Raw genomic sequence first — 13,858 nt, forward strand, 5'->3', positions numbered from 1 at the left:
GAAACTTCCCTGCAATATGAGATCAAGAGGCCCTGGATGACCTAACAAAAACTCAGAAGAGGCACTGATGTTGACCGAAGCAATTAAACAAAAGTCAAAGCAATGAACAAATATACTTGATTGAGAAGTGAGAATTCTGTGGCAACTTGCTTCAGCATTTGCTTTGTAACCTAGCCTATGTCTGAATATGACTGATGAAAACAGTGGTAAACTGAACTTGATGGCATAGGCCTATGCCAAAGCATGTGCCATGTTGTACTCAAGGAAGAACTTTTCCATTAAAAAGCAATGAGTTTAAGCAAAATTAAAAAATAGATAAGTGCACCTTAGGTGTGATAATACTACTTTCTATCCATAAAATGAAACCTTTGGTGATAGCTGGAAAACACAATTTCAGAGCTCTCAGGGTGTTAAACAACGGCTTGCTCAAGAATACAAATGGATGGTTGAAAGTGCTGCTTCTGACTTAGTAGAGATATGAGGAAATGCAATAAAAGATTCTTTGAGAACTACAAACTTTCCTGTCGGTAACAAAGTGATTGCAGATACCTTTAGAAGTCACACTTAGGACACAAAGTTAGTGTCTTGTATTATTTTTACCACCTTCCAGAAGAACTCTGACTTCTTTATTCAACCTATGAATCATGGGTTATTCTGAAAACGTATCATATTTTTACCTATGAAGTAGAATGAGAAAGTTTGTCTGTACTTGAAATTCTAACGAAAGGTAAATTAATGAAAATCAAAGTTAAAAAAAGTTAAATAAAAGCAAAATTAAATTTAGACGCCGAAATGATAAAACTGAACTTCAGCTATCTAAGAAATCCCTTTATTCAGAACACTGTAAGTACCCTTTGCTTATCCACAATACCTAAAAAGTAAATAGTGCATGTTCATACATTTTATCGTTAGTTTGTGAAATGCTTTATTTTCTACCTGTATGAAGATTTAGGGAAAGAATATTTTTCCTTCTCTAACTTTTTCAGCTTAGCTAACAGCAAAGATAAACTTAAAGAAACATTTCTACGAGGTCTTTTTCTGAGAGACTTGGTATCATGGTAAACGGCCTCCTTACTAGAGTTAAATATGTAGTTGGAAAGTACTCTGTTCTAAAAATACTGAATTAAAAAATCAACCAACATAACTGCAATTCTGAGAGTGTTTGGGATCCATAGCCCCACCCAGTTTGTTTGGAAGCACCAGTTGCCCAGGGTTAAGTTCTTACAGGCATCAAAAGCCAATTTCGTAACACTTTGGTTAATAAAGATACAAAAATTGCTTAATACTGTTCTAAAAGCAATAAACAATTGCCTGATTTTAAACTCTAACAAGAGTTGTGAACAAACAAAACCAGTTTAGAACATTTTTCTTTTAAAATCCAATGCTACATTCTATTGTGATATATTCTATATTCAAGATAGGCTGTGTGTGTGTGTGTGTGTGCGCGCGCGTGTGTGTGTGTGTATACAGGCACATGGATATGTATCACAGCCATGATATGTACAGTGGCCCACAAATTGAAAGCCGTATTTGATGTAATTTCCATTTTATAAAAAACAAAAACTCTACACTGCTTTTAGGTTAGAAATACGTAGTCTCTAGTTAATGAGCTCATTGCTAAGACAAATAATTACGGTAGAAAAGAGAAGGTACACATGGGAAAAAGCATGTGTAAGTAGCAAGTTTTAACATTTTTTATTATCAAAGGGTAAATATTATATTTTAAGTCATACTAAAAGTATGATGTCAAGTTTATAAAATTGATATATCATCTCCAGAAACCAACTGCTCATTTATTTTAAAAACTAACATAATTAAGAAAAGCAGGAATTCAAGAAAAGTGTAGCTACATTTCATAACCATGTTTCTCTGTTTCCTTACCCTGAATGTTGTAGAGGCGCACTCTATGCGTAATATGGTCAAAAAAGGAAGTCACTTCTGAGTAAATCCTTCCACGCATCACTCTGACAAAGGGCAGTGTTGTGTACCCATAGAGCTGAAGAGAAAATGACATTTTTAAGAAAAATATTTTGGCCTCTAAGCTTTTCCAAGAAACATTTATTACACTCTCCAAAACGGCCAACGTGGATCACCTGATATTTGCTACTTTAAATAAAAACCAAACTTTACAATGTATCAGAATATGCACTTGCTGTAAATATTGATTATAAGGTTTTTCATTATAAAAAACGCTAAAGAGAGAAAATAAAAATGTTTACAACTTGATTGGCCTAGATGATCTACAAATATTCCTCCCAGCTATAAAAACTTTTTAGGATTCCTCTATATTATCAACACAGTTATTTAACAGAACTAGAAATTGTTTCACAGCAGTGACATTTTCTCAGGCAGACATTTATCATAACCATGGCCCCCTAATGTTCAGGGGTCAGGGCACACGGCAAGGATGACCACAGGGAGTCATCCAAACACACAGGAAGCAAGATTCAGAAACACAGTTTAATCACACATAGGTTTACTATGCTATAAAACATACTTAAAGAACTAGCTGGATATAAAGCAAAATTACAAACTTGAAAAAAACTACTTGGAAATCACTGGTTTGACTTTCATTATTTAGCATCTAAATTCAAGAAAATATGAGAAACTACATAACTTAAGTGACATAGGAACAAATTTAAAGCACTTATGAAGAATTTATTTTCTTAAGTATTAGAAGCCTCAGTGCAGCAATGGCATAAAAAGGCTAGGTTTGCAATGTGAGCTACTTTAGTATATTATTTTCAGAATTGTGTGATTTCCTTCCAAATTTACTTGTTTGGCTAGAGAAAAATATCCTGAAATTAATACAATGCTTTATACTTCGACAAAACGTTTGTATCTACCACATAGCACGAAAGTGACAAAGTGATGAGAACCCTGGATGGTGATTCCTGGGCTCCTGTCTTTTTCTAGTACACCCTCCTGCCTCTTTCCTGGATAGCCATTTATTCTCTTTGTAAATATATGTTAATATAGAATTTGATCTTCCTATCTGACATTGTGGTGTTGTGTTGTATGCCATCGAGTCAATTCCGACTCATAGCGACTCTACACTACAGGACAGAGTATAAGTGCCCCATAGGGTTTCCAAGGAGCAGCTGCTGGATTCAAACAATTGACCTTTTGGTTAGCCGCCTGAGCTCTTAAGCACTTTGCCACCAGGGCTCTATCTGACATTAGAGCTATTTAATGATAAAACAGTTTTAAATAAATTAGTTACTATTGTCCATGCATCATATCCCATAGCAAAGCTACTTTTTTTTAAAGAACAGTCAATCAAAACAAAATATCTGTCCAGTTACAAAAGCTGGTGAGATAATTCAGACACAGTTTATACTCAGGATCTACTGCCCATCTGCATGAGCTCTTGTTACCTTTAATTCCTCAATGATATAAAACAAACAAAAACTAGAATTGTTAGTGTGGCCTACACAATCCCTTACAATCTAGATATTTGATTTTGGTTAGCAGGTTTTCCTATAATTGTAGAACAACAGTAACTTTTTCAGGATACAGGCCCCTAGGTAACAAAACAGAAGGTGAATATTCTATTGATATTGAGGTGGGGAAGGCCTATGTAAGTAGAAAAGCAAAGGAAGAAACTCTAAAAATAGAATACAGAATTGACAACACGAAAACCAAAAACTACTGTAACAGAAAAATAAATAACAGATTAAATGATAAACTGTGGGAAAATTTTGCAACAAGTAGGAAAACAGGATTAACGTGTTTACTATTGTTGTTGGGTGCCGTCGAGTTGATTTTCAATTCAGTGACCCCATGTGACAGAGTAGAACCGCCCCATAGGGTTTTCTACGCTGTAATCTTTACAGGAGGAGATCACCAGGTCTTTCTCCTACAGAGCTGATGGGTGGGTTTGAACAGCTAATCTTTTGGTTCGCAGCCGAGCAGTTAACCATTGCGCCACCAGGGCTCCTTGCATTTACTATGCTATACATAAAAACCAATTTCAGAGAACTTAAGAAACTCACACACACACAAAAAGATAAATGCACAAAAGAAGTTCAACCTCACTAGTAATCATACAAAAAAATCTTAACAGTAAAAGATGCTTCAGTTATTATTGGCAAGGCTTTTAATATAACTAACTCTCAGAGTCTGCAATAGAATATTAGAGGAACTATTCTCAAAACACATGGTAGGAGTGAAAATTTATGCATTCTAGGGGGAAAATAAGCAGTATGTATTAAAAGCCTTACAAGGCTTCCTAAACTGACAGAAAAATGACTCTTCTGGAAAGTTCTCAGGAAATAATCACAGTCACATAAAAGAATGCTACCAAGAACGCTTATCACAATTTTGAAACAGTGAAGAATTGGAGGAAAAAGTACATATACAACAATAAAAAAAAACTAAACCAAACCATAGGAGATTCTTAAATAAACACACCAGTATATACTGTGTTTTCAAAGAATATACCATCAGACTGTGAGCATTTTTACAAATGTACAATAAAATATGTGCATATAGTAAGACAAAACCTCAGAATGGTGGGGAAAGGATACACACAGAACAAAAGACAATAAAAAATGCATCAAAATGTTGGCAGTGGTTTTCACTGGCTTGTGGAATAGCTGATAATTTTTATTGTTTTCTGCATTTTCAAAATGTGCCAGAATTTGCACACAGTTACCTTTATAGTCAAAAGTGGGGAAAAAACCCAAAAAACTTAATGCTTTGTTTTTTAAGTACTAAAAGTTAAGGAGCAACCCAAGGTCCAGTGGGCAATTTATTTTTCACATATGACTAAATATTCTCTATGTACATATATATGCTTGTAATGCATACGTACAGAATGGCACAACTGTACCAGATGTCAAATCTACCTGCTTTCTTTTTAACTTCAAACTTCATTGAGCATTTGTTCATTACAGCATCCTAACTGTATTCTCACTCTCAAAAATTATTTATCTAACTTTCAACTATGAGTTGCTAGGTATCAATAAAAGGATAGAATATTAGATCCAAAAGCTCATCTATCCCTAACAGAGGATCAAACAATGAAACACATTTTTTTCTCATTACTCTTTCAACAAGTATCTATTGACTGTTCATCTCATGAGCACTTACCCTGGCTTCCCGATCAGGTAAGAAAAGGTAGGCACCACTTTTGTCTTTTTTATTTGAGGTTCCATACCATGAAAATTCTAATTTCACTACATGATGTTTACCATCTTCTTTATTCATCATTTCCTAAGAATAAAAAAATTTAAAAGGTAACTCATTATTTAACATATTAATCATGTTGCATCTGGTTCCATGCGCAGGTTGATTTTTTAAAATAAAAAAGATCAGAATAGACTGAAAAATGTTAAGTTTCTAATACTCAAAATCACTGGTTGATCACCTCAACTTTTATACTTAGCCTTGAGATTTAAAACATTCACAACAGGGACAGTAAGTCAGAACACACTTCATCAAGAAAAGAGATATACAAATTAAGAGGTCTAGACCAATGCTTTTCAAACTTTCTGCTATAATGGGACAGCTTTATTTTTTACTTCCAATCTACATAAACCAATATTTTTGTAAAGTACAATAAGAGTAAATTACTAGAAAAATGAAATTGAAGCGACATACCAAATACACACTCCAATTTTTTAGGACCAGAGTCAACAGACACAAATTTACTCTGTCAAATTGCTTTAAATTTTTCCATAAAAATTTCTTAATATTCACAATTTCTATACTTAGCTCATGGGCCACCAACTGGCACTTCACAGGGCAGCACTATCCCCAGATGACCCTTGTGAGTGGCAGTGGTCACGGTGGACCACAAGAAGGAGGTAGACATAGACACAACTCATCCACCCTCTTGCCCAGAATATTTGGTACAGTCCTACCTAAGTGCACCTATTTTTCCTTTGCATAAGTAATCTGTACATGTTGTAGTAAAAGTGATAAAACTTCAATGAATTTCAGACTACTTAGGTGAACATACCTGCATAAGCCCATATTGACCAAACCGAAGTTTAATAAAGGAGTTCTCTAACATTATACCTTCTTCAGCACTTTTTATATTCTTTATGTTGAAAATTCCTTTAACTTCTGTTTTACCATTATATAGAACATAATCAGCTAAGAATGACTTTGAACTTGCTGATTCCAAAATCTTATACACTTTCAATCCCAGCGGTGGTATATGTGCTAGAAAAGAGATCTTTAAAAGATAGGGGAGGGAATTTATTAAAGAGAAATGTAAGCTACTGAAAGAATAACCATTAATACTTGAAGCAAAAACAATGAAAAACTATCATGGTTTTTAATAAGAGAACATAATTCTATTCTATAAATATGTTTTGATAATTTATAGGTAGAGTATCCACATCTCAGTTACCCCCAAGCTGATAGGCCTATGAAGGGCTTTAATGTCTTCATCTAATATGTGAAATTATGTGACCATCCTCAATTGTCCTACAGTGCTCTTAATGGATGTTTATAGGGGAAATTCTCCATGAAGGTACAGGCTTATTGTGAACATAATTTCTCCTAATTATTAGAAACCCTTTTACAATATTGTATATTTCAGCATATTGAAAACAAAAATGGTAAATGTAACAACACAAATATTAAACACCATTAGTGTAGTCAGCATCAGTCATAGAATGCCTGGGGTTTACCAGACATGAACAAGGCAGGAATGGTGATGTATACAGTATGGGACGTGACCCTGCCTTCCAGGAGATGCTGTTCCATTTTCTAGATCGAATGTTTCCTATAAAATATGACCAACACTTATATTATGCTTTTCCTTTCTACCTAAAGGATTAAGCATTTGATAACAGTAGCCAGAAATGGCTTTCAACCACCTCTTTTAGAGGTTGCTGTAAGTAGGAATGGGGTGCTGGTGGCACACTGATTAAGCGTCTGGCTGCTAACCAAAAGGTCGACAGTTCGAATCCACCAGCTGCTCCTTGGAAAACCTCTGAGGCAGTTCTACTCTGTCTTACAGGGTCACCATGAGTCAGAATCGAATCGACAACACTGGGTTAGGGTTAGTTATGAGTAGGAATAGACTTGATGGCATACCACCACCATGAGTTTATGGCTGCATCTTCAGAAATATAGTTCAAATTGCACTCCAGACTCTAAAAAGTCCAATCTTTCTAGTGATGTGCAGCTCAGTTTAACAATGCTTATTTTAAGAAACTTTCAAAAAGATGCCTATTACTTGTGCCCAGATTTTCCATAATTATATCTCAGAAAAGCAGCATCTTAGCTGTTTAGAAAGTTGTTCTTTTATGGTTTGTTATATGTCACCTTTGTAATTAAAAGATGAAACCGTCCAAAGTTATTTAGAAAGGTGGTATTTATCCCATTTTCAATATACCTAACATACATTCAATATACATAATATACATAATTGAGTTAGACAAAAAAATTTAAATTTTTGTAAGTAATGATTACTTCTTTACTTTGTAATAAAGTTACAATATACATACTAACAAAGACGCACAATTACAACTAACAATATGTACTACTACTAATATATATAATACAATATGAGAATAACAAACACTGTACATATTAATGTAGATACTAATATTTTGGGAAACACTAGATCTATTTTCCTTGAGTGTTGCTTAACTGGCCAGTTAAGCTCTCTGGTATTTACAACTTTGAACTACTTCACATACACGAATACGATGGCTCCACACGTCAAGCGTGTATATATAAACTATATACTGGCTACTCTTTCTTTACCATGCCTCTTTTATGCCGACAACATACCTCGTAGGCTGTTTGTGAAATAGCATCTGCTGTATCCCAAACTGCGCTGACTTGAATTTCCACAGGTATTCCTGTAGCAGAAGATACTTGCACAGTGGGGGAACTCACATAGACTGAGACCACTGAATTCTGGTCTTGTTCTGAAGGGTTGTAGATCACAAGGTACCTGCAAAAACAGCAGCTTCACTACTGGGATCTCAAAGTATTCTCACTTCTTTCACAGTCTTTGTAAGACCTCAGGTTAAAACCGATAGTCACAGAGCCAACAAATGGAGAAGAATTATAAGGAACACTGTGCAGAACTTCTAGAGAACAGGCAATTCCATCACAACAAATACCACACAGTACAAAGGGTAATGAAATAATAGGATTCAAAAGCACTTTCTAGATTATAAAATGTTTTACAAATGGAAGACATTAATAGAACTGTAATCAAGTTATTTCCGTATCCCAGAAAATAACCTATGTAAATATGGTTTTATTGAGCTATCTAAAAGAATTAGCTCTATGCAACTAATACTCTGGTCCCTGCCTAATCCCACTGAATAAAAAATACATAATTTGTCTATTTGCAATTTAGCCACGATAAACTGAAACTAAAAATCTGGCATTCATTTCAGACCATTAACACAGTAAAAAATATACGGCTATATATGCAGAAGCACATAATTCAAACGTGTATTTTATATATAGGGGACCCTTATTATCCAAAAGAGTAAATTCTGGAAGAAGGGACACTTGAAATGAACCCACTTAAAATAGGGGCCAAAATTTTATAATAGTGGTGAAAAAAAGTGGATTGGGACTTAACTAGAAAAAGGAAAATAAAGACTCTTAAAAAAAGTTTAGGCAATATTTGCCACTATGTGCAATTCTTAGAATGAATACTAAATAAATGTAACAAGATTTTTGGCAGAATTTTTCCAACAATATTTTACATTAGCATATTATGACATCCTTCATGTAACATTTAAGTTTCACAGGATGGTTTTTAAACATCATATTTGTAAAAAATATTCAAGGATGTCATCATTTTTCCTAAAGGTCTCTCTCAATTCTTTGATATTCAAATAATTCTCATTTGAAGCACTCAATATCCTTGATTTTCTCACTGGCGTAACTCTGCCAGATCCCCATTGTTTCATGATTTTGCCTGTGAATAGAAACAGTCTAGAACAACATGTCACAGGCTTCATGAAATCCACATCCTTTGCAAGATTCAGGATTTTACTTCATAATCAATTTGTATCATATTATCTTCAAATAAATGGGTAGTCCTAGGGTAAATTAAATAAGGACATTCAACTAATTATATAACTCATTGATTCATTAGTGGATATTTTCATGATATGAAATATTTTGTGGTGCAGTGGTTAAGAGATTGGCTGCTAACCAAAAGGTCAGCAGTTCGAATCCACTAGCCACTCCCTGAAAACCCTACTGGGGTAGTTCTACTCTGTCCTACAGGGTTGCTATGAGTGAGAATCGACTTGCAAGTAATGGGTTTTTACATAATTTTATAAGTGCAGGAACACAGAACTGAAGAGTCACACACACACACACACAAAACAACCTACTCCTCACATATGGTAGTTGTATCAGAGGTGGTAGGAAGCAAGCTAGCATCATTTATTGTAATATATCAGAAAGCCTAGTAACGCTCTTTCAACCTAGGTATGTGTGTGTCATGTATATTTTTGTTTTCAATTACATTACAAACCATTCATTAAGACAGAAAACAAGTACTTACAGAGGCCAAAAATAAAGAGAAGGACAAGGGGAGAGAAGGAAGGAAAAGAAAGAGGATCTAACATAAAATCTATGAAAAGTTTGACTTATACAATATTAATCAGGAGAAGTATTTATGAATTAAGCAATAACGTGAAATACTGAAGGTGACAATATGACAACAAGAATGCCTCTGGTTCCTATTAGGCTTATGGTATACATCACTATAATAAAACCTAGCTTATGTCACTTACATTCATCAAAATTCCATATGTATATAAGAGAAGAGCAGATAAAGTCATATAGTCACAAGTGTATTTCCATAGGGCACTGAAACCTCCTAGGCTGCTGTCAAGTTAATTCTGATTCCTGGTGACCTTGTGTGTCAGAGTAGAACTGTGATCCATAGGGTTTTTAATGGTTGATTTTTCTGAAGTAAATTACCAGGCTTTTCTTCTGAGGCACCTCTGAGTGGACTCGAACCTCCAACTTTTTGGTTAGCAGCTGAGTCCTTAACTGTTTGAACCACCCAGGAACTCTGAGTAGTGGATAAAACCCAATTTTATGTACAGAAGCCAATTCTCAAGAGAGTGAGGGTAATGCTTTCTTGAAAGGTCTGCTCAACAGTTACCTGAAGGATTTTATTTGCATCCTCCCACTTCCCCTCCACCAGAGTTTATATTTCGCCTGGCTGTTCTCCTATTACAAACACACCTGGAGAATCACAGATGCCAAGATTCACTGTTACCTACGGGACTGTACCATACTTCTAAGACGCACTAAGAAAGAAAAACAGTTGAGAATCACTTATCTTCGGTACTAAAGATGTTCGAACCAGTGCTCCAGAAATGAGTGATTTACCACCAAATCCTATGTTCCCAGAAACTTACAGAGCTAGTATGTGAAGAAATCTAGAAAACTGTGGCTGGAAGAGCCTTCAGAGACCCTAAAGTCCAATCTCCTAATACTGCACTGAGAGCCCCGAGGCACCCTGGTCATCTGTAGCTCACTAAGCAAGAATCCCCACTGGCAAGGTCTCTGCATGCTCCACTATGCAGAGATGGTCATGAAGTCTCTGATAATAAAATGCAATGTGTTCCTAAGCAATAAATTAGATAATAAGCATCCAGAACACTGATTCCTCTCCATGGGGAAAAAAAATGACTCACATTTTAAGCAAATAATAATTTTAACCATACATTTGGTTTTCTATAATATTAGATCACTTTTCATAATAAGCTGTGAACTAGGTTCTGTTTTGTTTTGTTTTAGTAGCTAATTAGTATTTGACCATAATCATGTTTCTACTGTACTGAATGATTACGTAATTATCATGCCAGGAATCTATTCAAAAACTAAACGTGTAGAGTATATAATGAGTATAATGCTGCACTAAGAAAATAATTTTTTAACATAATTAGAGATTCACAGCAAGTTCTTAAAGTGCATCACAGTACAAATTTATCTGACACATATACACACAAACTCATATCTATGTACATTTTAAGTAGAGTACAGAAAAAGAATGATCATCTATAAATTATATTTCCTTTGGAAATAAACACATCATTGCAAAGTAACCAAATTTTCATTATCATTATCATGTTTGGTCAAATGTTTTGTTATACTGTCATTATCCCTAAAATGAGTTTTTTTAAGTCCACCAGCTGTGAAAAAAACAACAGGTTTCAATATCATATCATAATATCACGCTAACTTATTGAAAACTATTAATATCTGATCAACATTGACAAAAGACACAAGTAATATTTACATCCTGAAAACGGGGAGAGTTCATTTCTATTTTACCTTAGAGGTAATTGTATAAGAAGCTGAGAGCTCTGCCCTTCTCCTGCCACATCAGCATTACCTTCATATCTATCATCTGTCATAAAGTCACATCAGCTTCCTAGTTCTCACTGTGACACTGGGCCCCCACAACCTGGGGTTACGGGCAATTATCTCAATTCTCTATATAGATGGAATGACCTTTACCTCGTGCAGAAAAAGCACTCATATATAACCTGCCAATCAAATTAGAGGGCAGAAGATGATATCCTTTGGGCAGGAGATAAAGGGATGAGACCACTATTATAAAAACTCATGAAAAGGTTTACGCACAGAAAGAAACAATCTTTGATGGTTACAAGGGAGAAGAAGGGTGGGGAGGGAAAAACACTAAATAGACAATAGACGAGTGGTACCTTTGGTGAAGTGTAAGACAGTACACAATACTGGGGAAGCCAGCACAACTTATACAAAGCAAGGTCATGGAAGCCCCTTAGGCACATCCAAACTCCCTGAGGGACTGAATTGCTGGGCGGATGGCTGTGGGGACCATGGTCTCGGGGAACATCTAGCTCAATTGGCATAACATAGTTTATAAAGAAAATGGTCTACATTCTACCTTGATGAGTGGCATCTGGGGTCTTAAAAGCCTGTGAGCGGCCATATAAGACACTCCACTGGTCTCATCCCATCTGAAGCAAGGGAGAATGAAGAAAAACAAAGACACAAGGGAAAGATTAGCCAAAAGGACTAATGGACCACAAGTACCACAGCCTCTACCAGACTGAGTCCAGCACAACTAGATGGTGCCTGGCTACCACCACTGATTGCTCTGACAGGGATTACAATAGAAGGCCCTGGACAGAGATGGAGAAAAATGTAGAACAGAATTCACACACACACGCACGCACGCACGCACGCACGCACGCGCACACACACACACACACTTACTGGTCTGACAGAGACTGGAGAAATCCCGAGAGTATGGCCCCCGGACACCCTTTTAAACTCAGTACTGAAGTCACTCCTGAGGTTCACCCTTCAGCCAAGGAGTAGACAAGTCCATAAAACAAAATGAGACTAAATGGGCACACCAGTCCAGGCGCAAGGACTAGAAGGCAGGAGGGGACAGAAAAGCTGGTAATGGGGAACCCAAGGTTGAGAAGGGGAGAGTGTTGACCTGTTGTGGGGTTGGCAACTAATGTCATAAAACAATATGTGTATTAATTGCTTAATGAGAAACTAATCTGCTTTGTAAACTTTCATATAAAACACAATAAAAAAGAAAAAAGAAAAATGAAAGGTAATCTGTATGTTCATGTCAAATAAGCAATCACTTTAAGGAAGAACTATTACAAATGTGGTTCTTTCCTTGAAGATTCTACTGAAGACAAGTAGACTAGAACTCCCTCACCCCTTTGGCAGAAATTATTCACATCATGTTGAGAAGACAGCTGTGGCAATACCTGAGTCCTCTCTTTGAGGCACACCTAATCGGTGCCCACAAAAAAGTAAACACAGATGAGGACCCCATAGGCTTCCTTCTAGGACTGGCTGATGGACAGAGTGGAAGGAATACGCCCCTTGGTCAGAGGGACTGTGGAGCTTTCATCCACAGAGTGCTTCCTAGATGCCTGGCCCAGCCCTCAGGCCTGTATGGACAACCCTGCAAGGCACAACCCTTCATCTTTCCCTTTGGATAAGAGAACAGAGGTTCAGAGAGGCTAGATACACTGCCTAGACTCACCCAGCTAAAAAGGGCCACAACAACCTTTTTTTTTTTTTAAATTGCTTCTCTCCAGGCCAAGAGTATAAGGATTTTTTTATTGACAGCTGGGGTTTCCTATGGAAATTTTTAAGAAATGCTTAATTTCCTTTAGTTCCAAGTTCTTATGTGAAAAACTTTCTCTTCAGCAATGTCAAAGACCCCCACAGCGCCTCTCTCCTCAGGAAGCTCAGGTTACACAAGAAGTGATTATATTATATTCATGAAAGAAAACTGATGAATTATTACTGAAACAGAAAAAAGTCCTGCAATATACTAAGGTGTTCATCTTAGGACTTCACTGTATGAGGTAAGCAGCAACAATATTTGAGGGAACGTTTATAAAAACAATATTTGAGGAAATTTTGAAAAAAACATTTATAAAACACTACATATTTTTATGAATGTGTAAGGAAGAAAAAAATGAAATATGTATATTTTCAAGTCCTCTATAAATGCAGTTTAAAACCAGTTAAGTAAGCACCAGAAGTTTATATGAAAAATAACTGTAACTTCATAAGCCTAGCATACTACCTGGCACCGAATAATGGTCAATAAATATTTGATGAATGAGTGAATGGAGAAAAATCCAATCAGGAAAATTTATCATTTACAAATAATACCTACCATTGTGGGGCTTTATAGTTTTTTTCTGGAGCATTTTCATTATTTTGATGTCTCAAAAAATGCTTTTAAAGTCAGCACGATAGGGAATTAACCCCTCTGCAGAGTTAGAGAAAATGACAGATTCAAGATCACAAAGAAAGTTAAGAACAAAGCAAAGGTAAGAGCTCAGTTTGTCTGATTCTTAATAACTGTATG

The 13,858-nt window shown here is 35.9% G+C and overlaps 1 protein-coding gene across 4 annotated transcripts in view; it reads right to left on the bottom strand.

Annotated features, from left to right (window-relative positions):
- The window catches only part of MAN2A1 (mannosidase alpha class 2A member 1), a 194,281-nt gene that overhangs the window by 44,888 nt on the left and 135,535 nt on the right, over positions 1-13,858 (bottom strand). For 3 of the 4 annotated variants that reach the window (XM_004377005.3, XM_023731985.1, XM_023731987.1), the window contains 4 exons: positions 7,756-7,921; positions 5,966-6,184; positions 5,095-5,217; positions 1,882-1,996 (listed from right to left, as the gene is read on the bottom strand). In XM_004377005.3, the coding sequence (XP_004377062.1) occupies positions 1,882-1,996; positions 5,095-5,217; positions 5,966-6,184; positions 7,756-7,921 (623 nt within the window). The remainder of the gene's footprint in view (positions 1-1,881; positions 1,997-5,094; positions 5,218-5,965; positions 6,185-7,755; positions 7,922-13,858) is intronic. The other variant, XM_023731986.1, reaches the window with a different exon arrangement.

This window comes from Trichechus manatus, unplaced genomic scaffold (assembly GCF_000243295.1).
Source record: "Trichechus manatus latirostris isolate Lorelei unplaced genomic scaffold, TriManLat1.0 scaffold00047, whole genome shotgun sequence".
In the NCBI taxonomy this organism is placed as follows: Eukaryota; Metazoa; Chordata; class Mammalia; order Sirenia; family Trichechidae; genus Trichechus; species Trichechus manatus.